This window comes from Onychostruthus taczanowskii, unplaced genomic scaffold, assembly GCF_017590055.1.
Source record: "Onychostruthus taczanowskii isolate IOZ18803 unplaced genomic scaffold, ASM1759005v1 scaffold135, whole genome shotgun sequence".
Taxonomy (NCBI): domain Eukaryota; kingdom Metazoa; phylum Chordata; class Aves; order Passeriformes; family Passeridae; genus Onychostruthus; species Onychostruthus taczanowskii.
Genome location: NW_024498518.1, coordinates 391,915 through 416,383, shown reverse-complemented (window position 1 = coordinate 416,383; position 24,469 = coordinate 391,915). Strand labels below are relative to the sequence as shown.

At 40.5% G+C, this 24,469-nt stretch overlaps 1 protein-coding gene across 1 annotated transcript in view; it reads left to right on the top strand.

The window, feature by feature from the left end:
- Nucleotides 1-4,815, top strand: part of ZNF804A (zinc finger protein 804A) — a 144,854-nt gene extending 140,039 nt beyond the window's left edge. Inside the window, exon 4 of the mRNA XM_041397093.1 lies at nucleotides 1,548-4,815. Within this exon, the coding sequence (XP_041253027.1) occupies nucleotides 1,548-4,815 (3,268 nt within the window). The remainder of the gene's footprint in view (nucleotides 1-1,547) is intronic.
- The last annotated feature ends 19,654 nt before the right edge of the window (nucleotides 4,816-24,469 follow it).

Sequence of the window (24,469 nt, the reverse complement as noted above, 5' to 3'; positions counted from 1 at the left end):
TGGAGACTCTTTCTCTTCCATGAATGTTTTAACTGTTCGCATGAATGTTGTGGGGTCTGTTTGAGAGGAGAGACACAACACCCCACTTTTTAATCTTCCTATCCTATGATAACTCATGTAGAGTTTCTCTTCCATGCATGTTTTAACTGTTCATATTTTATACTTGAGTACATTAGATATCATTTTCCCTAAACATGCTCCAAAACCTGAATTTTGCATAATGCATGAGAAAGAGGAAAGAGGAACTTAGTGTTTTCCTTTTTCCATGCTAGTGAAGCACAGATTTTGCAAGTCTTTGTTGTTTCTGGAATTTGAGGTTTTTAAAAATATCCTTTTGCTAGTTCCTGAAGGACAATTTCTACCTGAGCCTAATTTATCTATCTATCTCATAACTGGTATTTACTACCACTTTGCATCCTTAGAGGTGTGACATAGACAGAAACATAGGATTTTTTTAAACTGGCATTTTCTAGGCTGGTTTTGTAGAAGTCACCATTTTATTCTGTGAAAGACAGGATTTGTGTGTGGGTTTAATATATATTTCAAATTTATAAAGAACTGGGCAAGGCAGGAATTCTCACGAGGAATTCTTTTCTCATAAAACCTCTACCTTAATTTCTAGACCTGATAGGGTAAAGACATTATTCTTCATCTCAGAACTTCTCAGGGTCCTAAATGACTCTTGAAAGTTATACCAGTGACTCATCAGTGAGTATTGCTCTGCAGTGTAACACAGAGTGATTTGGCTAAAACAAACAAACAAACGGTTTTAACATAGGTCCATTACTCCTAGTGCTGAGCAGCTTCTGTGGATCCTGGAAAATTGTCAGCTTAAACACTTTTTCCTCTTCTCTTTGCTTCCTATTAAGTCGAATAGAACAGATGGGAAGAGGACATGAAATGAAGAACACAAGCAGACAGTGATAAATTTTTTCTCAAGAGGGATGAATCACTTACTTTACTTCTGCCAGCTGAAATCCTCTCCCCAGTTTTATTTCTCCATGAAAGAAATTGCTGAGATGGCCATGGTTTGGTCTGTGCACGCAAATAGGACAGGAGCTGCTGGGGGATTGCCTGTGGGCAGAGCAGCAGTCACTGGAATGATGACTACGTGGGAAGTGCTCTATGAAGCACCCTCTGTTTTAATTTATTTTATAGCATGAAGGAATGTAAAACTGCAATCTGTAGTAATAGTGTTGTAACCATGGTGGTCTGCAGGGAGGAGAAGCAAGATTTTTGTGGAGACAGTTTCTTCTTTGGCCAGCCACTGTGTCTAGGAAAAGTTAACTACTTTGTAGGAATATTAGTCTTTCAGCTGATAACTTCACATGAAGGAGCTGGGAGCATACTATATACTCATCCTATTTTTTAGAACTAGTCAACTGATCTTTATTATAAAAGATGGCATTTTTTTATAGTCTCAGTGTGCATATCCACAGAGTCTTCCTCTTTCCTTAAAAAGCTCCCTTTTATTACCAAAGTAATACCGTGTTTCTGTCAGCAGTTCTCTGAATGGTTTTGACTCAAAGTTTTATCTTCCTTCCTAGTGCTCCTGGAAGCGGCCCTATGTTCAAATCCACTACAGTGACTGTGCGAGATGATTGCAATGATATCCCCAAAAGCGCTGCCGTAGATTCTGCCAAGAGCCAGGATTTCAGCTGTACACCAATGCACGATGCACAGAACTGCAAAGACATTGCTTCTGTTATTTCTTCCGCTCCTGGAGATGCAGGTAGTTGCCAATCCGACCCTAACAAATGCGGAGATCAGCTTCAAGGAACTCAAGGACACAGAGTTGGGTTCTCCTTTGCTTTTCCTAAGAAGGCAGCAGTCAAACTGGAGTCTTCAGCTGCTGTTTTCTATGAGTTTAATGAGGAAACTTCCATGGAGCATGGATTTAGCAGAAGGAGTAGGTTTGTTCCGGGAACGTGTAACCTTCAGTCTCCTTCAGCAGCAGAAATAGTTGTGTGCCCTGAGGAGAAACACAACTGTTTTCACCCACTGGTGGAAAAATGCATAGACACAGCAGAAGCTCCTGAAGCTCAGGAGTCAAATGAGCTGTCCAGTGAAGGGAGCAGGGTGCTGGAGAGCCCAGCTTTGCCTCCTGCCATGTCCCACTCGAAGCAGCCACTGTCCTTGGACACGGATGGCCACGGTGTGGATGTGAGCGTGGCAGAATTAGGGGACCAAAGGCCAGCCCTGGTGGCAGACAGTGCCCAGGTGCTGCCCCTGGACAGCAGCGGGCACGAGCTGCAGGCAAACAGAGCTCCTGTGCAGGAACTTGTGGAGGACTGTTCCTCTCTGCAGGAACCTGAAGAGGAAAACTGTAATGATGGGAGCAGGGATCCACCTGCAACTGAAACGGAAATAAAAAATCTGGGGGCTGATGCAGCAGCTCCATCACCGCCTGAAGAAGGTAGTGGAGGCCCAAAAAGCAAACCGGACGCATACAAGAGACCCTGTCAGCCCTTTGTTCCTGTTCTTAGCAAATATGGATCAAATATTCTTCAGTGGCCATCAGAAATGTTGATTTATACAAGTACAGACCCATCAATTTCTTATAGCTGTAATCCTTTATATTTTGATTTTAAGTCATCAAGAGCAAGTGAAAGCCAAGAAAAGCCCAAGCATCAACCAAACATACCTCATTTGCACCATAAAACTGAATCTGATCATATCTTAGTCTCAGATTTTACAAAAATACCTACTTCAGAGTGTGGTGATTATGAAGTAGAAGTGAATAAAAATGTGTGCAACTATACAATACCCCTGTTAAGTGATGTTTCCCTCTTCAGAAATTGTGAGCTTGCAAAAAATCAAAACAAAGTGTCCTTGGATGAGTCATTCAGGATTAGAAAAATAGAAAAGTATCACATATCTCATAACCCCTTACGACAAAACACTGTGATAGATGAGAAATACAACAAAGTCTGGATCAAAGAAGGCCATGAAAAATGGCTTCACAAAAGCAGAAAACGGAAAAGGAGAAGAAAACTATGTCATTGTCATTATCATCACTGTGGAGACACAACAGTAGCAGAAATGGAGATGTCTCCGATAACTGAAAAAGAAGTTACTTACAGAGATGAAAATAAATATCAGCACCTCCAAAATAACGCAGAGAAGTGCAGGCATGATGCAGGAAATATCTGGTTAACTGCAGGTGAGGTGCATGAGCCACAGCCAAAATTCAGCATTGAGAATGGTCCTAAGAGAGTCGTGTCTGCACCAGATCACATACACTGGGACAGAGGCTGGTGTGACTTTTGGAGCGCCAAAAACAGTGGCCATCACCATGGCTGTAAGGGACCACACAGAAAGAGCAAAGCCAGCTCCCGGAGGCAGGCGAAGCAGCTGAGCTCCAGGAGGCACAGCCTTAGGCACTCTAAAACGTGCTGTAGCTGGAAAATCAGGAGGTCAAGCTGTAGCCCAGAGCATAAATGTTTAGGGCAATGCAGCGAGGAGAAGGGGCCGAGCCAAAACCAGCCCACAAAAAGAGGTTACAGTGTTGTGACAGAAGAGCCCGAGAAACCCCACCGCAAGCGGAGGCAGCACACCTATTCCTCTTCCTCGGACGAAAGCTCATGTGGACAGGCATTATCAGCAGAGGAATATCTAAGGGAAGGACATGCTTTAGGTGCCTATCACAAGGCAAAAGGGAAACGCAGGAAAAGGAAGACAAGGATCCATCATGTTTTCCTCGACAGGAACGCAAAAAGCGAGACCTCTGACTCTTCCAAAGAAAATTCCGCCAATTCCGCGTTAAATATTCTGGGGGACTTACTGACTCAAGACAATCTAGAGGAAACTAATGCAGCTGCCAGAGATGACGACGCAAAAGACAGGGATGAAACAATGGAGCTGGAGGAGAGCAAGTCACCTCTGGAGAGCGCTGGCCCGCAGGTGCTGGGAGAGGATAAACCCACGGCGTGCGCAGCGATGGAGAGCGCACCGGCCACGCTTCCTGACGGCATCATCCCGAGTTCTGCTGCTCCTGCTGCCCCCGAGCACGGCGCTCCAGCAGCTGCTGCCAAACAGGGTGTTCCCCAAGAGGGAAAGAAAAAGGAAAATGTCAACTGTCGTGAAAATCAAGCTCGTTACAAAGTCCCCGTCCCCAACAGACACTTGGAACAAACTCCTCCCAAATCCTATCTTTGCCATTACGAGTTGGCCGAGTCTCTACCGCACGAGAAGATGGGCGAGGTGGCCGGTGAATGGGTGCAGTGCAATCCCGGCATATTCAGCAGCCCCCCGCCCTTGCCCTTCAAAGAAGCACACGTAAACAGCCACACCTTCCTAACAGCCGAGCAGCTAATAGCCCCCTTCCCCCTGCCCGAGCAGGCCCTGCTGTTCCCCCCCGACAGCGCCGAGAAGTTCAAGGAGCTCCCCTCGGAGGCCTATCAGCAGCTGGTGCCGCAGAACGTGCTGTCGGGCAAAGTGAAGTTCGCCTTGGCCCCGCCGGCCCTGCAGGCCCCGGGGCCGCCGCTGCCGCCGCCGCTGTGCTCTACCTCGGTGACCACCATCCACCACACCATCCTGCAGCAGCACGCCGGCGCCATCAAGGTCCTGCAGCCCCACCAGCAGTTCCTGTCGCAGGTGCCGGCTCTTTCCAGAGCGCCTTTACCTCAGCTGGCCGTGGGCCCGCGGCTCTGCCCGGCGGGACACGCCGCCTTCGTGGCGCCGCCGCCGCTGCCGCTGCTGCCGCCCTCGGTGCTGCCGCCCGCGCCGCTGGCCTTCCCCCCGCTGCCGCACTCCGTCTTCCCGTCCCTGCTGGCCCCGCACCCGGCTGTCATCCCCCTGCAGCCGCTCTTCTAGGACTCGAACGGGGGAAGAAAAAGCCTTCAGCTAAACTGCTGTTTCTACAGTCCCCCACCCCCCGGACCAAGCTTTGCAAAGCCCCCAGAACTAAAGTGGTTAAAATTCCTTGTTCCCACGGGAAGCATTTACTGTAAGTATAATGATGCAACAAACGTTCAGACCTATACTCTTACTAAAGCACTGAATAGTCTGATACTAATTATGAACTATATATACATATGTGAAAATCATGTCTTAGAATATGTATAATGTATATAAAATATATTTATAGTTCTATAACTTATGTTGTAAAGTATTCACTTTTCGTTTTTTTATCTTTGTGTATTTGCACCTATTTAATGTTTAGACAAAGCTGATGCACTATGTTTTGTACTATGTTCTCTGAAACTGTAAATCTAGTGACAAACTATCTCTTGCAATAAATTTTTGTTAACTACTTAAGTATATCAAAAATCTTTCATTATAAGCCTCATGGATGTTGTTCTTCCATGTCCTTCTGCAGCTGAATAGCATCCTCTGCCCCCGCTATGTTGGGATAACCAGGTTTCCTACACGTCAGTGATTTATCAGGGAGGCTCAGAGGCCAGTACCTCGAGGGCAGCTGTCTCACCAAGCCAGAGAGAAAGGGTAATGGATGTGTTTGTGTTAGCAGCTTGATGTCACCCTGACAAATTTTGCCCACTCGTACTATGTGCACACGCTGCTGACTGGTGGACCTGATCCCTTTCATTCTAAACCACAGAAAGGCGGTGCAACAAATGTAATGCTGGTGATGGAAGGGGAAGAAAGGCCAATATTGACAGCAGTTTGGCTTCGAGGGAATACTGCTTGTAGCGGAAGGGTAGAGCAGTTTCTCGGATGGCCCATGGGTCTGTCGGAGAGAGGTCCTTGCTGCTGGGCAGCGTGTGGAGGCAGCAAGAACACAGCAGCGTGAAGGGGACGTCAGGAAACCCACCAGGGTTTGATAAAAATTCTTACCTCATTCATCCCCCTACTTCCTGCAGCATTTCATTAAAGAAATAGAATAACACAGAGTAGAGATTAATTGAAGTAATAATATACTGCCAATGTTTCTAAGTGTATTTCAGAGACTTCTCCCTACCTCTGCAGCCTTTTCATTGCTGTCAGACCTCACCCAGCTTTAGCTGGTGAAATATCCTCATTTCCTCTGGCATGAGGTATATCAGAGCCATGCCTGTGACCGTCCAGAATAAAAGCAGAAGTCATTCTGAGATAGAGCCATCCCTGTGAGTTAAAATGAAGTGTTGTCATGTGAGTGAAGCCAAGGGTTTGCAGCATGAAGGTTAGTGCTAGAAGTAGGCCCTCCATAAGGAAAGGTAGGTAAGCTCTCCCAATTAATTACTTCTTTTCATCTTTTTATATACTATAATAAAATCATATAAAGTTGAACTGAAGAAGAATAGTGAATTTAAGTATTATGAATATACACTGCATACTAATAGCTACAAGCATTAACCATTTGCAAAGTAATGCTATATCCTAGAACATATATATCTGGATCTTATTTTCTGCATTGATAGCATTAGCATACTTACCTGTATGGATATTGCAAGTTTTAGTATAGTATCACATCAAAACTGTGGCAAACAACATCTTGCCACTGTAATTACAGAGTCATCTGCTCCAGGGACGGGAGCCTCCCACGGTGTGTGGTCGCAAAGGGCTAATCTGTGTTAAAAAGCAAAAAGTTGTTAAGGAAGAGCAGATGAGCAGCCAGGTTCTGGAGAGTGCCCGGATCCCCCACGTGAGGCTGCAGCAGGCAGTGGGAGTGGGGTGCACCCACCCCTGCAATGCCAGAGGGAAGGCATATTTTCTCTAGCTCTGACATCAGGTGGATGCCCATTTCTATTCATGTGGTACCTGAAAAATACAGGACTGAGTGACTTTATACTGCTTTATTTCAAGAGTCTGCCTGCATGAGGTGTTTGTCTCCACCACCTCCCATGGCCGAGCACGGGAATCTCCGTTGGAAGCGGGAGGGTTGTCCTGGGTGACTCGGGTCCCTTGGGTGACGTGTCCTGGCTTTGCCCTTCTGCCCTCCTCTGTGGGAGGCGGCACACACAGTGCCCTGCGTTCTGATCTCCCATCAAAGACAAAATCCATCTCATCATACAGCAGTACATTAAGAAAAAAAGAAAAAAAAATCCACATAGGACTAATACGGTTGCACGTTCTGGCAGAGTAAAAGTAGCCAATTTAAAATTTTCACTTGCAATGTTCATTCAAAAATCCCATCTATGAACTTGGAAGTCCACATTTTTTCACCAAAATGCTCCAACGCCTTTGAATTCTTCTTTTTCGTTACAATTTAAATTATTTTAGGTTGTTAAACAGTTTTAAGACATTGCACAATTCTTTATTATCTCCTGTAATTGCTGTTGAATAGTGTATAAACTATTTAAAATATAAGACTAATAACCATAAAATGTAATAATTTTCTAAGATGGTATTGCCTTTAATGCTAGAACTGTTTGTATATGTGACTTCATATGTAAAAGCAAAAGCAGTATAAAAATAAATCATAAGTTAAGTTTCAAATTGAACACACTAAATTAAATTACCTAATGAAATATTCTTTTGAGTTTCTGGTTTATTATTATATACATAATTCCTAGTAAGTTATGTAAGTTCTTCCTTTGTATCTTTTATCTGGTATTTTAGATTAAATGTGTATTTTTATTCCATAAATTGGTAGTCTAATTTATAAACAAAACCTATTGCAAGTGCTAAATAATTGAATTTTTATAATTCTAAATAAATTCTACCCAATTCCTTAAATCTAAGTAATTTACTTCTGAATTTACAAATTTGCACAGATCTAGTGTGTTTTTGCTCCTGGCCACTTTGCCAAATTTAGAATTTACTGGGATTTCTTCCTAGTGCAAGCACTAAAAGTGTTGCTCCCAAAGGGCAAGAATTAGACCTTGGGATCAAGCCCTGCGTGAGGTTAGAGAATTTGTGATTTCCCAGACCAGCTCTGCAGAGAGGTACCTGAAAAGGCACTCTGTTCCTTTGAGATGAGAAGAAAATCTTTATGTTGATCCTTAGAAAATTGCAGCCTGCCCAGACTGACCTTCCTGAGGACGTCCCATTTCTCAGGTAACGTGAGCCATGAAATAATGGTCCAGAGGAGCTCTTGGGCATTAAGGAATGTTGTGAGGGACACTGGAGTAACTGGGCTCTTGTTTTGTGTCTCTTGAGTCTGTAAGTATGCAGAATTTTTAAAATGTTGCCAATATATGCAGTGCATGGGGTTGTTAATTTGGTTTCCTTCGCAATCTAGAAGCTGCACGAGCTGTTATTTGCTGGGGAGAAATCACCAGGTTTCAGATTCTGCATAAGTGAGCGATGGGTTGTGGCCCACGGAGAAACTGCAGGTCACAGACACTGGTAAAAGGAACACTTTGTGTGGAGGATCATTGAGTGAGAACGTTTTTACCTTTCAGTTTAATCAAACAGCAATCAAATGGTCATGAAGCAATGTCTTCTTTACCTGACATGTTAACTTTTTATTAGCTTGTCAACTTTTTGCCCTTTTAAGAGGGTCCTTTGGGTATGGTATTGAAACAAAGCTTTAAAAGGCAAAGGGAACATCCAATTCTCTTTACTCTTGTACATGATGATGTGCTGCTGATACAACAGGTCACATGGCTATAATTTTTCTGACAAGTTTATTTTCTGCAACTGTGCTTTTCCCTCAAAATAACTGTTTTCCATTATGATAATATTTACTTGATATGCTGCAGTTAAAATACAGCTTTAAATATATTTGTTCAGATTCTTCCTTGGTGTAAATTTATGTACAGCTTCTGGCTTTGGTTTGCAACCACCAAAAATCACTCGTGCTGCAATGCCAAGGGTTTTGTTAACTCCCCCAGATTAAGGCAATACATTATGACCACGTGAATGTATTTTGATGACAGTTCCTTGTTTGTAAGTAAGGTGGTAAATCTTAATCTGATGGTGTTTTGCTGTGGTGCTCAGAGTCTTCATGTTCTGAACTCCATACATTCATTTTCTGCTCTCCAATTACTGTACATTGCCTAGAGGCTTGTGTATGTGTAGCAGTGCACACATTTATGCAATGTGCCTACCAGTTGTAAAATATTACAGCTCTATATTAACTCTCTTTATTGAAAGTAAAGACATTTTTACTGTATAAAGATCATTGGATATTTTTAAATTAACATGACTATCTAAATGTGTATGTTATTTCATAGATCACTTTGATTTAGTATTTGCAGCAGGCATGGTTTTGTACATTATGTCCTCCCTTCTCCTCTTTACTTCTGGAACATCATAAAGTTTTCTGGTTTTCTCAGTGACTAAGATTATCAGAGTTTATGGGAGTTTGCGTATTTATGAAAATGAACCAGGCTATTTTATTACTTTCATCTGCAATAATTAGTGTACCAACTTTACAAATTATAAGACATCTTATTTTTGCTTCAAGCTTCTGTTTTATTTCATGGATATTATAAAAGGTTGGAAGAATTTCTACCCTGAGTCTAAATGTTGACCTGTTTGTGGATTTCTGAAGCCAGTGGAGTCCACGGAAGCTTTGCCATTAGTGTTACTGGGAATTTATTTTGACCTGGAGCATTAGGACTCTTTATTTATTAAAACTGCCTAATACTTTCTGCTTTCAGTTCAATAATAATTTCATAAGGTGTGATGAGGAGCACAGTCCAGTAAAGGAAAATGAATCCATTTTTAATCAGTCTTCCACCTCCTTTGTTGTCAAGTTGTTTATATAATTAATGACCATAAAGTTATATCTTTAAAATTTCTGTTCTGTATCATCAGTGTTTTGAAACACGTACATGCACCTTCTAGTCTAATACCAAAGAGAAAAATAGTTTATTAGAAAATTGATTTCTCTACCTGTGCAGGCTCACTTTGAAATTTTAATAAGTAGAGCTACATTAATACAATAGGCAGGTAATATACTGCATTGGTAGTCTTTATTTTTGCTGGGATAAGATCAAAATGTGCAAATCCATGTAGAGAAAAGCATTAGTAAGCTTCAAATGTGAATCCACGATGAATACAGTATTATTTATGAGAATTAAAGATGATTGCTCTTAAATCAGAAGTGGTGGTTGTTTGCTATGAATTAGAATTTAAAAGAGAATTTTTTTTTTCCTCAAAAGAAGCAGCAAACAGGGAAATAATTTTGAAAAATACTTTTTTTTTAAATCAGCTGGATAAAACCTGTGTACCTTTCTCATGGATGCGAAACAGCAAGTAAGTATTGGACATTCAAAATCCTACATGACATAAGGAAAAATTTTACATTTACAAAAGGAAAAATTTTACACTTCTAGTGCAGTCTTATCTTGATTTAATCCAATGAAACCTGCAGGAAGAAATAGGAGATTCATTTAAATGAATATATTTGCACTACTGTGAATACAGAGAAATTGAAGCCCAGTTCAGGTCCAAATTTGTTGTTGCAATGCGACTCAGATTTAACAGCCTAAGTAATTTGACCCCAAACATTCTTGCATGTAACAGACTCTTCTATAAATGGCTTTTTTTGTCACTGGAGCGCTGCAAAGAATGACAGTGCAATCCAGTGAAATCTCTTCTGCCGTGTCAATAATGCCTGCTGAAGCAATCACTGTAGGAGATGCTGGAAGGAGGAAACCTGAGTTGGACAATGCCTGAATCATACTTTTTCCTTGTGGGATTGTTAGTGAAAATGGAACCTTACTTGCATTTGTTGGTGTTTATGCATCTCCACGTGTGCGTGTGTTTGTGCACGTGTACCAGCTTACTGTTTTAGGATTCTTTTTTTCCTAGGCATATTTAAGTAGTGGTATGAATATCTTATTTGAAATGTGCATAGCAGAAGGGAAGAAATCGTTGAAGTGAGGAATATTGACACAGAATAATTAGGAAAAAAGTGGTTATAATGTAATGAACCCATCTTTTCCTCTTGAGGGTGGAGGGAAGTTGCATAAAGTTATTTCACTTGCTTTTTATTGGGTGTTTCTGCTTTGTATCTTTTTACCACTGAAATTAGCAGTGCTGTTTGCCTCAGCTGGTCTGTCAATCCATCAGTGTGAAAAAAAAAAAAAGTCAGGTTAGCAGGAGAAAATCTGCATACAATTTGCTCTTAGTAAAGTCCCTTTTCTCTCTGGAGAAATTATTCATGGAACGAACCCTCAGTGTGCAAAATAAGCCAGTTGCTCTCCCTGCCACTGCCTACAGCTGCGTGTTTGCTCACCTTTTTTCAACTTGTCATTCTCCAGGAGCAGAAGAAATGAAAAGGAAGTTATTTTCTTGCAGTGCCACCGGCTGAAGAAGACTCAGGTCTCCAGCTGGGTTTCCTCAGCTCTGTTGGATGTTGGTGCAGTTGCCTGCTGATGGCAGAGGTCAGTCAGGACTCTGTTCTTGGAGCCATAAGAGGAAACCCAGTCTGGGATGGGGGGTGTTCTGTGGTTTATTTTCCATAAAGTGATGTGGGCCATTGAGTGTGTTACTGGTTAATATAAAAGGTAAAATGCTCTTAAGGTTGTAAAAAGCAGATTAAATAGAAGCTGAGTGTTGGGGTGAGATACAGAGTATTGATCACGAAAGGTTTCATGAGGGAGTTGTCAAAGGTAAGAAAATTGATAATGAAGAAAAAGAGCAATAGTAATAATATTTTACATAAAATGGAAAATTCCCTTAGACAGACAACATCTGTGCAAGAAAAAGCAGTCTGGAGTCGCCAGTCAAGTACTGGGAGCTGAATTTTGGGCAGCAGGTTGTTGAAGGCAGCAGTGTTGTATGGGACAGTATGCACAGGGGGAGCAGGTATTGCTACTCTGAAGAACTCTTGAAGGACAATAGAAAGAGGTTTTACTTTTGGAGGGAAAGGAAAGGCAGGATGAGGGGAGTCAGACCTGCCAATATTCAGGAGCTGGATGGTGGAGCAAAGAGATGCAAATGAGGCTGGGTGGAGGGGAGGCACTGCTGCGAGAGTTCTTAAAGATAGTTTCCATAAACTCTACTGAAGCCTGCAGAAATTAGTGATAATTAATCTCTAGAACCCCCCTGCCTCCTTTTTATTCAGTTATCCTGGGGGGTACTTCTACTTTTAACCCCAGGATGGTGAGGGCTGGGTTTTCCTGCCGCAGCTCTGTGGCACACAGGAATCCTGCAGTATCTCGAGGACTAATTACCCGGAGAGGTTAAAGACACAAACAGATACTTAGAGTGTTTTTTAGTTGCAGGGAAACACGAGTGGAGGCCAGTGCAGTGCGTGGCTGAGAGGTTTGACTCGAGGTGGGAGTGTGTCAGGCTCTGTGTGCTGCTGTGTCATCCTGTCACAGCAAAGCTGCCTCTCCCCTTGGTTGTTCATTGTCACGCAGGGTTTTGAGGCTAAGCGGGGCTGAGAGATGCGTCAGCAGGAGCAGCTAAATGTGACACGGTTTTCCTCAAATGCTGCAGTTTCCCAAACATCCCTCTTTGCAAGGTGTTTTTTAATAAAGCTACATGCCTTTTGATGGCAGTGCTGAGAGTCCTTTCCAGGGACTGTGGATGTCTGGGGAGCTGTTGGCTGCTTTATATCTCCACCTTGCAATAGGGAGGAGCAGTGCAGGGCTGAGCAGGTATTGCCAGCCAGAGAGTTTTGTTCTGAAGCACTGCAGAACAGTGCTAGAATTGCTAGAATGCTGCTAGAATTCTAGCAACAGGAAAGCAAAACCCTAGTGGTCACCAGGGATTCCCTGTGTGTGACCATTCAGCAGACAGCTGTCTGAAATTCAGTGGCCTAGTGTAGATGGAGAAAGCTCCATAGAATAACTGGCAAGCTTTCTTTTCATCTTTTAAATCCATAATGCATGTATATACATATTGTTAATAATTCATATTAATGGAGAGTTCTTGCCCAAGAGCACATTCCCCTATCACAGAAAATAAATTGTTTAATGATGTCTAGGATAGAAATCAGAGGCTGGCTCTAAATCCAGCCATTATGGAGCAGTACTAGACATGCAGTGCACACTTCCATAAACAAATAAATTCATTACAGTTTAATAACAGTGGAAATAAAAAATGTAAGGTAATTTAAATAATATGCGAAATAGAGCCGTATTTTATCCTAAAGCCATAATACCAAGTACTCACATTCTCAGGAATTCTTGAAAGCCTTCAGGGCTGGCCTTAAGTGCAGCTAAACAATAAGGTGGAATTTTAATATTATCATCGTGGCCTAAATTTACAGGGAGGCAAAATTCAGTTTTGTGGTGGTAGTTGGCTAAGCCTGGGTGTTAGATGGAAAAGAGTCTGGGAATGCTCAGTTTGGTGCTGGGTCACTCTGTAGGTTTAGGAGGCGTGATGCAGGGTAGTGGCTTCTGGGATTTGAGAGCAAAGGACAGGATCTGCAGAACCTCACTGAGGAAAAGCAGGGTTTGGAGATGCCAGTGGTGCACTGCAGAGGTGGGAAGGAAGGTGAGGAGGAGGAACAGGATCTTATAGGCTCAAATTGCAGTGGTCTTGCAGAGAAATTTTCCAATTGTCTGCACCCTTTGATTGTTGGCTAATTTAAACACCGTGTTTTCATGTGTTTTAAGACAAAACAAGAAGTGGGATCTATTTCTTGCTTAGAAATGGGTACTAACAGGAGATTCAGTAGTGACTGACTTTTTGTTTTTCTAATCCCAGCAACTGAAATATTCCTTATGATGGTGAGAGCTCACTCAGCTGGGTTCTGTCCTGTCCTGCTGGTGTTTTCCCTGGGAGTGCTCCTCTGCAGTGGATTGCTTCTGGCCATCAGAAACAGACATACCAGGTGACCCAAAGTGCTCATGTTTTACAGGCCTTCCATCTTCCCTGCAGTTTCATGGATCTACAATCCATGTGGACCATTTCAGTTGGGTTTTGTGTCAGACGGGGAATTTTTCATGGTGATTCCGTTATAAATATTTGTGTTCGCTCTATGATAGTTCAGCTTCAAATAATTTTTTGCTTGATCTATTAAATGGTTGCTCTGTTTCACAGAATGGTCACATGCATCTTTCCCTGGGGCTCAATTAGGTGTTCCTCTAGGTGATGTGTAAATCCCTTATGCTGTGACAACAACAGTGTCATCCTGGGGGAGGGGCCCTTTCCTGGTCAATGATCTATTAAAATAGTAATAAATTTGTATTGGTTTAACTTGAAATCTGCATATCCTCATCTGCAACATCTGTATCTGATCCAGCTGCTCTGAATATGTATTTATAGCCTGAACTCATTTCTCTCAGTGAATTTTTGATGCTATGAAGGTTTAGCTAAGAAATCTCAAGCCAGTCTGGATTTTGAATTCAGGATATTCAAGTAGGCCTAGATTTGACAGCTTTTGGGGTCTGATTGGAATTCTGGAGCTGTTAAATGGCTCTGAAGGCTCTTTCTGAGACTGCTAAGAACAGTTTTGAATGTTCTCTCACCACAACCCTGCACACTGATCATCAGCCTCACAAACTCTGAAGGTTTAACATCCCAAGCATACCATATCCCAATCCATAAATGGGATCTCAGCCAATTGTTTTCCCAGAAGATCTCACCATACCATCCTGGAGTAATTGAATTTGGTAATTTAAAAAATGCTGGCTATATTATTTTTCTTTTAAAGTCTGTGCAGTGATTTGCACATTCATTCTCCTTTCACAAGCAGGAGAGATTTTGAGAACTGGCTTGATGCTTGTCAAAGGGAACTGATATTTTATTCAATAATACTTTTTTCTTTCAAATCATCCAGAAATTTTAATGTACTTGCTCTGTTATACAATAAGAAAATGACTGTTTATCCCAATGGATATTTTTTCAGGGAAAAAGAAAACCCTCTTTGCTTCTTTGAGAGTTTAAACATGAATTCTAGTTTCCTCTCAACTCTCTGTCTTGTGATGCTCCTTGTCAGATTAATGTGTTTTAAAGCTGTCAATTGGTACCTGAGCTGTCAAAAAGGAAGATTAAAACCACACCTTTCATTTGGGGGATTCATTTTGCATTGCAAAATGCAGAGGAAGAGAAAGGAAACTTTCCTGCTTACTGCTGGCATACATCTGAGGCCTGCTGCGTGTGCCATTCTGGTTGTGTTTTGGGGTTAGGAAGCAATTTTGGGTACTGTCAGCCCTGGATATTCACACTAGAACAGATTCAAGATCCTGAAATGGTTTTTATTTTGTGAGGAACAGAATGTACAGAAATGAAGGGTCATGGGTTTGACTTTTATCTCAGACACAAACAGGGAGTGTGACTCAGGACAGAAATAATTTCTCTCTGCTTCCTTCACGAGACTGGAACTGTTCCATTTGCTTTCTGATGTAGTGGAGACACTTACCTTATACAGTTAATAAGTAGATGACATAATATTAACTTTTTTTGATGAAGTTTTCAGCTAGGAAAAGAGAGACAATGTTTTTAATACTAACAAATTCACTCGGAATATTTTCAGGAATCATTTCAGAAGAAATTGCTGTGCAAATCCTCAATACGTTTTTTAAATGAATTGAAATAATTTCTGAAAGAAAAACCCTTGAGTTCAAGCAACAGGGAAGCATTCTGCAGCAGCTTCCTTTGGTCCCAGGTTCTGATGAGACCATCAAGGCTGGCCAAGGCCCATAAATACTGCAGAGGTGTGAAGTGATTTTGTTCACCAGTGCCACTAATCCAGCTTTAAATCAATTTTTCAGAACCTGGGTCCTATTCTCCTCTCAGTCTGAGTAATAAAGTGCATTCAGGGGAGATGATGCACATGAGAAAGTGCTGCTCATTTCACAGGACTTGAAGAACAATCCGGGACTATATATTTCTCTAGTGTTTCAGTTAGTGTTTAAATGATTCAGCCATCATTTTGGCCCTGCACTTATTATGAAAGGTGCTTGATTTTGATCTAATACATTCTGAAGACTTTTAAGACCATTTTTTTACAGTTTCTTAAAGTAAGAGCCTGTTCTACTCTCAATGACCATAAATAACTCACTTTTCTGGATATGGATATATCACCACATCTTGCAGTCAGGTCAGTTTTTTTACATAGAGCAAAAAATCCTGATGTGGGAAAACAACCTGGAAAAAACAGTGAAATCAAACAACAGCAGATCCCTATTCACATATGATGGAAAGGCATATTTTAATGAAAAGTTAAACATTTAAAATCCAGATCTTAGTTTGCTTCTGTGCTTGTTTTGTTAAAATTACAAAATATGCCAATTTTTCCATTCATGCCAAATACCAATTAGCAAGACAATAAAAAAAAACCACCAAAACAAGAGAGACCCTTACTGTTGCTGGCAGAATTCATAGGCAGAGTGGTTTCTTTCTCTGATATAATGAATTGAACTGCTTTTTGGGTAAGGTTGTGGCTGCTTGAAGTCTAACCCACAGCTCATTTTCAGTGTGTGTTTTTGTAGCTGCTGTGTAGGGAAGGACAGGCTGACAACAGATTTTCAGAGATACTATGTTGGATTTTGCTGACAAACAGGCAATATTTTGGATCTTACAAATAATTGGATCTTATAAAGAATCATTTGCTCAATTTTGATATGTCCCACAACTTTCTCAAATTGTTGTTCAGTGCAAAAACAAGATAGTAATTGAATAAATTGCAGATTTTGGAAGAAATATTTCTTGTTATAGTGACCATGATGACCAGTTATTTTCTGGCCATAGGTCACTTCTGTGTACAGATTTCTTCCAGACTGAAAAATGACAACCAAAACAGTAAATGCATTTGGACCAGGTCACATTGAAAAAAAAAAAAAGTGAAAGTCTGTTCAATTATGCAATCTATAATTTCCCTTTCTCCTTCTGTCCCAGGTGGGTGTTGTGTGACAGGATGGAGTATGCCTGGTTACCATAGGAATGCAATAAATGCTTTTTAAATAGAAAGCAGTTTATCTAACTAAACATCTTTTGGTGTCACTGCCTCATTCCTTTCACCTAGAACATTTAAAAGGCAGATATTTGGAAATACGCTTTGCCCAGCAAAGTTACAAAACCCTGAGAAAACACCTGGAGGAAAGGCAAGTGTGTTTCCAGCTGTGTGTAAATGTGCAGCTCAGGGGGGATGAGTGTTTTTCTGTCTTTGCTGGAACCTGCTCTTACAAGGTAGATACAATTCCTGTCAGCGAGTGCGTGCTACGGAGTTGATGGGATCTGAGCAAGGCTTTTCGTGCCCGTTGCCTTCTACTCCTCATCAGTTCTGCTCTGTCGTGATTAATGTGCTCCCTTGCAGCAACCTTAATTGTTTTTTGAGGGTTAGAAGAGTGATCATAATGGCAGCTGTTATGAATTTAATTCTGATCTGCAAGGAGACTGCGCTGTAAGCAAACGTTTTCATTTCGGACGCTTAAATCAATGGTTTTCAATTACAAATAGAGAACACAGTAGCTGGAAACGTTCCTTACCACAGGGTAGATCCTGCCCCTATTAGTCACTCACACTGCCTTTTTTTCAGGCATTCACGGTTGAAATTGTGAGCTCTGGAAATAAAGGATGTGATATCTACAAAAAAGCATTCTATTTGTGAATATCTTTAACTAATTGATGAGTACAGATAAAAAAAAGCAGCTTAGGTGGCCACATTCTCTTGAGTGCCTTGCCATGAAGTGGCATTTGGGCTATGAATGGAGTGGACAGTCTCATTTCTGTCCTCCTTTCTTCTTCCCTGTATTCAAGTTTTGTGTAGCACAGAGGTTTATTTCTACAGTAATGTGCTGCTCTTTGTTGTTGTTTGAACTGTTGATGTTTATTTCTGTTCTTCCACCCTCAACTTTACAGTAGGGTGCAATTCTTTTGTGCCTACATCCTGGCAATGGCATGAGGGAACCTCCAGGGAAGCAGCTGCTGATTATGGCAACGTATGAGGAGAAATCCCATCCCTTGAAAGAACACATAGCCAGGAGCATAACTTCATTAAAACAACTTCACTTAAATTCAGCTTCTCATTGTGAAACTCAGAGTACAGAGACAATACCAGCAGTACAAAAAAGATGAAAACTCCCAGCTGAAATAATGCCCAGAAATTGCATTCACTCAGTGCCAAGTACCTGTGGATGGCTGCAGTCTAACAAAGCTCTTCACTGAGCTAGCTCAGGTAAGTACACTTTACATGTGAGTAAAGAACATTTTGTGTAATTTTTCTTGTGTTTCCTCCTAGGTATTTGGGGTTACGGTGTAAATATTCTGCCTTATCAAAGTAGCTGTTTACTTTAAATTGTCTCATGAATTTAACAAAGCTGTTTTGAATTTTGGTGCTGTTCACTGTCAGTGCAGCCAGTGATGGGTGTCTGTAGTAAATGCCTTATTGTGTGTATATCACATTACACTGACACTTCTGTCTACATATCTGGTCACCTGTATGACAGGGCTCTATCTACTCTTTGAATTTTGTCGTGATAATGGAATGTTAAAGAGGATAAAATACATGTGTGGGTTTGTATTTAGATACACATTTTCACATCACTTTCAGTCAGTGAATCATCTTTCAAAAAAAACCAATTTGCAAATACTTAGACCTAAAATCAGCACTATATATATGCCTATATATATATACACACACTATATATATGCCTGTATATTGTATATATATGTATATATATAATATGTACTATATATATGTGTGTGTGTTTATATATACATATATTTAAAAAATTCTGTAAAGCAAATTGCACACGCATGCCTGACTTGTTTCTTACTATAACAGCATCCAGGTGGTATAATGCTGTATTTTCCAATTATGAAGAATAACAGAATGACTGATTTCAGGCACTTATTCTTATGTCCCTCCTTATCCTACATTATTTGACAAGAGAGTATTGCCATTAACAATTTAGACAAAAACTTTTTTTGATGGTTGAAAAGCCAGATCATAAAATATATGGTGATGTGAATTGTGATGTACTGTGGCTAATATTGGTTCAGTATAAACTGTTTAAGTTTGTCGTTGATGAAATAGTTCTGGTGAGTTTGGGAGTGTTAGAAAATTGCCACTGTTAGGAATTGCCAATGTTAGAAACATTGGTAAACATTTATCACATTATATTTATATATATATATAAAATAATCAAGAATGATATGGATATCAATGAATCAACACAAACATTCCAAAACTTGTGAGAAAAGCCACACTGCCCTGGTGTTGCTTTTGCCTTTGGTGTGATGTGAAACCATTTCTCAGGGATGTAAAGAAACATTGCTCAACAGTGCAGGGTGGCATAATTTAAAGCCTTAATTAAACATGCATGAGGGAAGATTAAATCCATTTTTGAAATGTTATGTAATTTAAAATATATATTTTATTTAGTACATTTGCTATTAATTTTAATCTTAGTGATAAAAATATATTGATAGAATTTAAATGAAAATTTCTGCTGAAGCTTAAAGCTCTACATAGAAGTGTGGGGGGGATTTTTTGTGGTGGAGGAAGATTACTCAGAGTGGTGATAGAATATCCATCCTTAGAGGTTTTCAGGATTCAGGTGGACAGAGCCATGGCTGGCCTACCAAGTTGCATGGAAGACCATTGAGCCTGGTGATTTCATTAGAGGTACACTGCTAAAAATCAACCCAAACAGAAGTGGGATCACAAGGGACAGCTGAATCTTCTCCATGGAGCAGGGATAAATCAGCGTCTCCATTAAGCCCTGTGCCTGCCAACTGACAAAAAAATCATAATTAAAATCCAGGTTTGGTCAATGGCATTCAAATCCCAGATTATTTTCCAAATTAAGAAAGGTTTTAACCAACTCTTGTGTGTATTTTCCTTCGCTTTTTTGTCACTGGTACAAAAATCACTTGTGAAATTCTGAAACTGGGGAAGGACAGGTGGCTGTGTCTAAAGACACATGGCAAGGCATAAAATGCGAGAATTTTCATTCTTTGTGTAATTACCAGTAAATTAATCCTGTTTTCCTTGGGTGCGCTGTTGGGGTAGAACATATTTTTATTTATGCTTTGCTTTTAATAGTTTAAATTCATTTTTGACAACTGACATTTTCTAATCTTACTGGATTTCATCAAGGGTTGATTTGTTTTTAAAAAAACCACAATTATGCTATATATTTATTCACTACATCAAGTGAAACCTTTTCACTTTGAGATGTTTGGGGAATTATTAGTTTTATTGATTATTTTACAGTTAAATTGTATTCTATCAAATCAAATGGGTCAAAGGTTTTCAAAACCCTTTTATTCATCCACGTAATTTAAGATGCAGTTCAGTTACAGTGGCAGAACTGTTCTCACTTTGGTTCAACATCTCAAATTTCAAGTTGTTCTCCTGGTCCCATTAGATCATCTTATTGATTTGCCAGGCATTGATTTACTGGCTGCTCTGCCAGCAGCCATAAGAACACAGTTTGTTTGTAGCCTTCAAAAAATATTCCCAAACACTGCTCACAGATTAAGTTGAGGAGTAGGTTTCATGGCTTTCAGTCAGATTTCTCTTTAAAAGTGTTTCTATGTAGAAACAAAAAAAAGAAAATGTACTTAATGTTAATTGCATTTCCCACTGATGAACAGCTTAGGCAAAGAAATTGGAATTAGCAGATTCATCTTAGCCCAGTAATGTGTTTTGTTTTGTTTTGTTTTTTTTTGGTTTGTTTTTGTTTTTTTTTTTAGTTTGCACATGCATCAGATTTCTAGAAGAGGTAAATGTATGCAGGCTTTTCATTTTACTGCAAAACTAACATGCTTAGACTTTTGCCTGAGGTTGCAAATATTTCTGTGCAACACAGATGTGCGAGACAGAATTGCTGAGCGGGCAATTTGCAGTGGGATTCTCTGCAGCAAGAGGCCCCACAGTTCCTCATCAGGGAAATGAGCAGGTTACTGGATAATCCATTAACTCTGTTTCCTAGAGCAGCTTTCCCTTTGTTCCTCTCCTAGTGAAGTGACCGAGTGTCTGTGTGAACATGGGGCAACATCTCCACTTCCACTTTCTCCAGGCTTCCACTCTCCCCACTTCACTTGCAAGTGCCCAAAACCAGGGTGTGGACATAGTTTTGTGCAGAGCACAAAATCATCTTAAAGGTCCTTTCCAACCTCAGTGATTTTATGATTCAGGAAAAGGTGTTAAAATAAGGAATTTCCTCCTTGCATGTTGATCTGCCTTGTGGAATGAAACTTGGAAGCCTTCAGCATGTTATTTTTATGTGTCAGTTATGCTCTAAATACATTCTCTCTGGCCATTGCAGACTTAAGAAAAACTGTCCAAGTTGAAAGAGATTGTGAGATGGACAGGTGAAGGGTTTGTGCTCAGCCACAGCCTGAAGCAAAATGGACATAAGGGAAGCTGCTGAGGCAGGATGCAGAGAAGAAAGGAAAATATATCTGTCAGTTTTCATATTGAGAAGGTGGTGGGTTTGAGGGACTCCAGGCTCACTTCCACATCTGACTGTTGGAGTAGAAAAATGAGTTGTGGTTGTGTTCACAGAGTATTGGGTTTTTTTCTTTAAAATCAAGCAAGATATGACAAAGCACCCAGGAAGCTCAGGGAAAAGAAACCTCTTCACTGTAAGGAAACACACTTCTCAGAGCTGCAAAGTGAGCCAATATTGAAAGGTCCCAATGGCTGAAATCAAGGCAGGTGCCAAAAGTAAGTGCAAGTGCAGAAACAGAGGAGAAATATCAGAATCACTGAGCTCTCAAGATACGTGGCAAACAGAGAAGGATAAAACCTCTCTACTGGTAATAGCCAGGATATAAACTATCAACTCCCCTTATCAAGCATTTTGCTACTGCAGTGCTGGTCCTTTTGTCACTTTTTCTAGAAGCACTGATTATCTGGCATATAGAATACCATTATTTACCATATGACTTCATGGGCTATCTTGTCTTCCTTGCTGGGTTTAGTGTACCAGCCTCCCTGCTGTGTTACTGTCATGTCAGCTTTAATTACTCTGCTTTTAAATGCTTACTACAGCAAAATGACTTTGCAGTGGATTAGTGTTTAGGAGTATCCACATTCACAGTACATTCTCTGACTGCTGCATAACGTGCATTTGATTCAAACATTTAAAATGTCAGATTTAGGGCTTTTATGTCTAGAAATGAGTATTTTATGATTTGATCACTAAAGACAGCTATGCTTTTATAATTATAACTTTATATGTGGGAAATCTTATATTAATGCAAAAAGAACATCTTGCTCTTAATATCAGCTGTATATTTTATAACAGTAAATTTATAAGCTTACTTAAAGGGACAATCCTTTATAAACAGTTTGGTGAAGAAGCACAGGCCAGCCCATACTGTAAGAGGGTGCACATGTGATAAAGTCATGCTTATACCTTAGACAAGCCATAAATAATAATAGCTCTGCATTGATGCTTTTGTTTGAGAAACCCCCAAGACTCATTGCAATACAAACTGAGAGTTGTCTTTGGTACAGAATTTCCTAGTTTTTCTGGGGAGCCAGACAATGGAGCTTTTGGAATCTTAAGTGTTTCTTATCAACTTGCCAAGAGGAAGCTCTGATGTGATTACTTGTAATTCAAATATGATCTGCCCACGGCTTTGGCCAAATTCCTCCATTAAAAATAGAAGCAACTGTACCTTGCAGTTCCCCAGTGTCTCACTGAGCTATTAGCTCTGCCTTCCCACTACATTTCACACCTGGAAGTGCACTTTTAAAAATAACCCTTAGTTCCAGTGCCATTCCTCAATAAAAGTTTCTTTCATCCTTTTGGTTTCCTGCCTCAGGAAGGATGGAGAACCCAGTTTCACACATGGGGAAAAATCTGGGAGCACAGCCAACAGCAGGAGCAGGAATGAAAGCCAAACACTGCGATTCCAACCGGAACAATTCTTCTCTCTTCCTGCCACAGGAGCCTAAAAAGCCCCCTGGAAAGCCTTGGAATCAGGGCTTTCCTTAATGACACACACCTGTGGGTTATTTACCTTGTGTTTGATATTGTAAGTGCAAGATAGTCACTTCTGTTTGTTTCTTTTTAAAACACAACTGGAGTTATTTGGGTGCTGGTTTTGGCTTCTTTTTTCTTCCTCTGTTGAGGTTGGGTTTGAAGGCACTTGAGATGATATTTCGTGTTCAGGCTTAGATGTTTATGTTTTCTTATCTATGTTACAAAATACCATCCAAACCCATGGAGAAGAAGGAAGAAGGTAAACAACAACCTGCCTCCGCCCTAAAACTTACATCTTGATTCGTATATATTGCTATATTCTAAAACCCCAACTCTTAAGTTTTCCACCCTGTGATGTTACACACTTCTAACCAACTCCACACCCATAATCCAAGTACTATCAATCAATTTTGGAAGCCTTTTCCACGGCCTCAGGGAAAATGCAGTTCTCTCCTGGGAGTCAGAGTCTGTCAGCACAGCAAGTCTAAAATTCTCAGCATCCAGAACTCCAACATTTGGGTTATCAACATGGAGAACAGTAATTCTTTTTTTTTTTTTTTTTTTTTTTTTTTTTTTTTTTAAAAAAAAACCAAAAAAAAAAAACCAAAAAAAAAAAACCACAAAAAAACCCCACAAAAAACACCAAAAACAACAAAAAAACAAACCCTCCAAAAAAACCCCAAAACACGAACCAACCTAAAAAAAAGCCTAGTTAGGTTTTGTAAGGTGATGCTGCAAAGTTGAAATTGAAGGTATTCCCAGGTATCTTTATGGAAACACAGGAGAAGCAAATGAGATAATTATTGTTTTCCTTTTCTCTGAGCCTTCTCAGCTCCCCAGGAGAAAAATCCTGGGCGAAGGGATTTTTCCAGAGAATGCAAATGCCACAGCCAAGTTCTATTGCTACTGTGAGCTGAAGCACCACTACTCACGTTTCGAGCAACCCTGAAAAAAAACCAAAAACCATTGACCGCACTCTAAGTCTTACAAACGAGTATTTATTTGTCTTCTGCAGTCATCCCTGTTTTGTGTTCCTCTGCCAGTAAGGAGCTTAACTTGAGGATAATTCAACAGAGCGCCGTGTGTCGGAGCTGCCGCGGCAGGCGTGAAATTGTTTTATCTCTCCGGCTGGCGGTGCGCGGCGCTCTCCGGGCTGGCGCGCGGACCGTCTGCCGCCGCCGAGGGAGCGCTCGGGACACTTGGCAGATTGATTGCACTCAGCCACGGCCGTGGCACGGGAAAAATAGAGCTCCTAATTACGTTTTACTGGGGATCTTGTTTAACTCTGGGAAGCGGTAATTCAGAAATGAATGGCTTTGGTGGACGTCTTAGAATCTTTAATTAACAGATTACTCTATTAACGCGCACACTGTTTTCCAGGTGAGTGAGATCATTTGCCCCTGGGGCTTTTTTTTTCCGTATGCCTTCTGTTCCTCCAGCGAAATATGTAACAAATTGAAGTATTCATTTTGATTACATAAAGCACATGGTATACAATTATATGAAAAGAAAGATGACATTTGTTGCCTGCCTTCCCTAAGGCCCCTACAGGCTTTACCCTTCACTGGAAAATAAGGCAAAAAGTCATTAGAATACGTGGGGTTTTTTTTTTTCCACATATTTTTGGAAGGGTATATTATTAAAGCAAAAGCCTTTACTAGAAACAATGGGATAATAACTCCTTACAAAATAAATAATGCATTCTTCTAAAATAATACCAAAATAATAGTTTTTATCTCAGAAGTTTTACATTCTTTCATATGTCAATTATGTGGCCATTTTGGAGCTTTTAG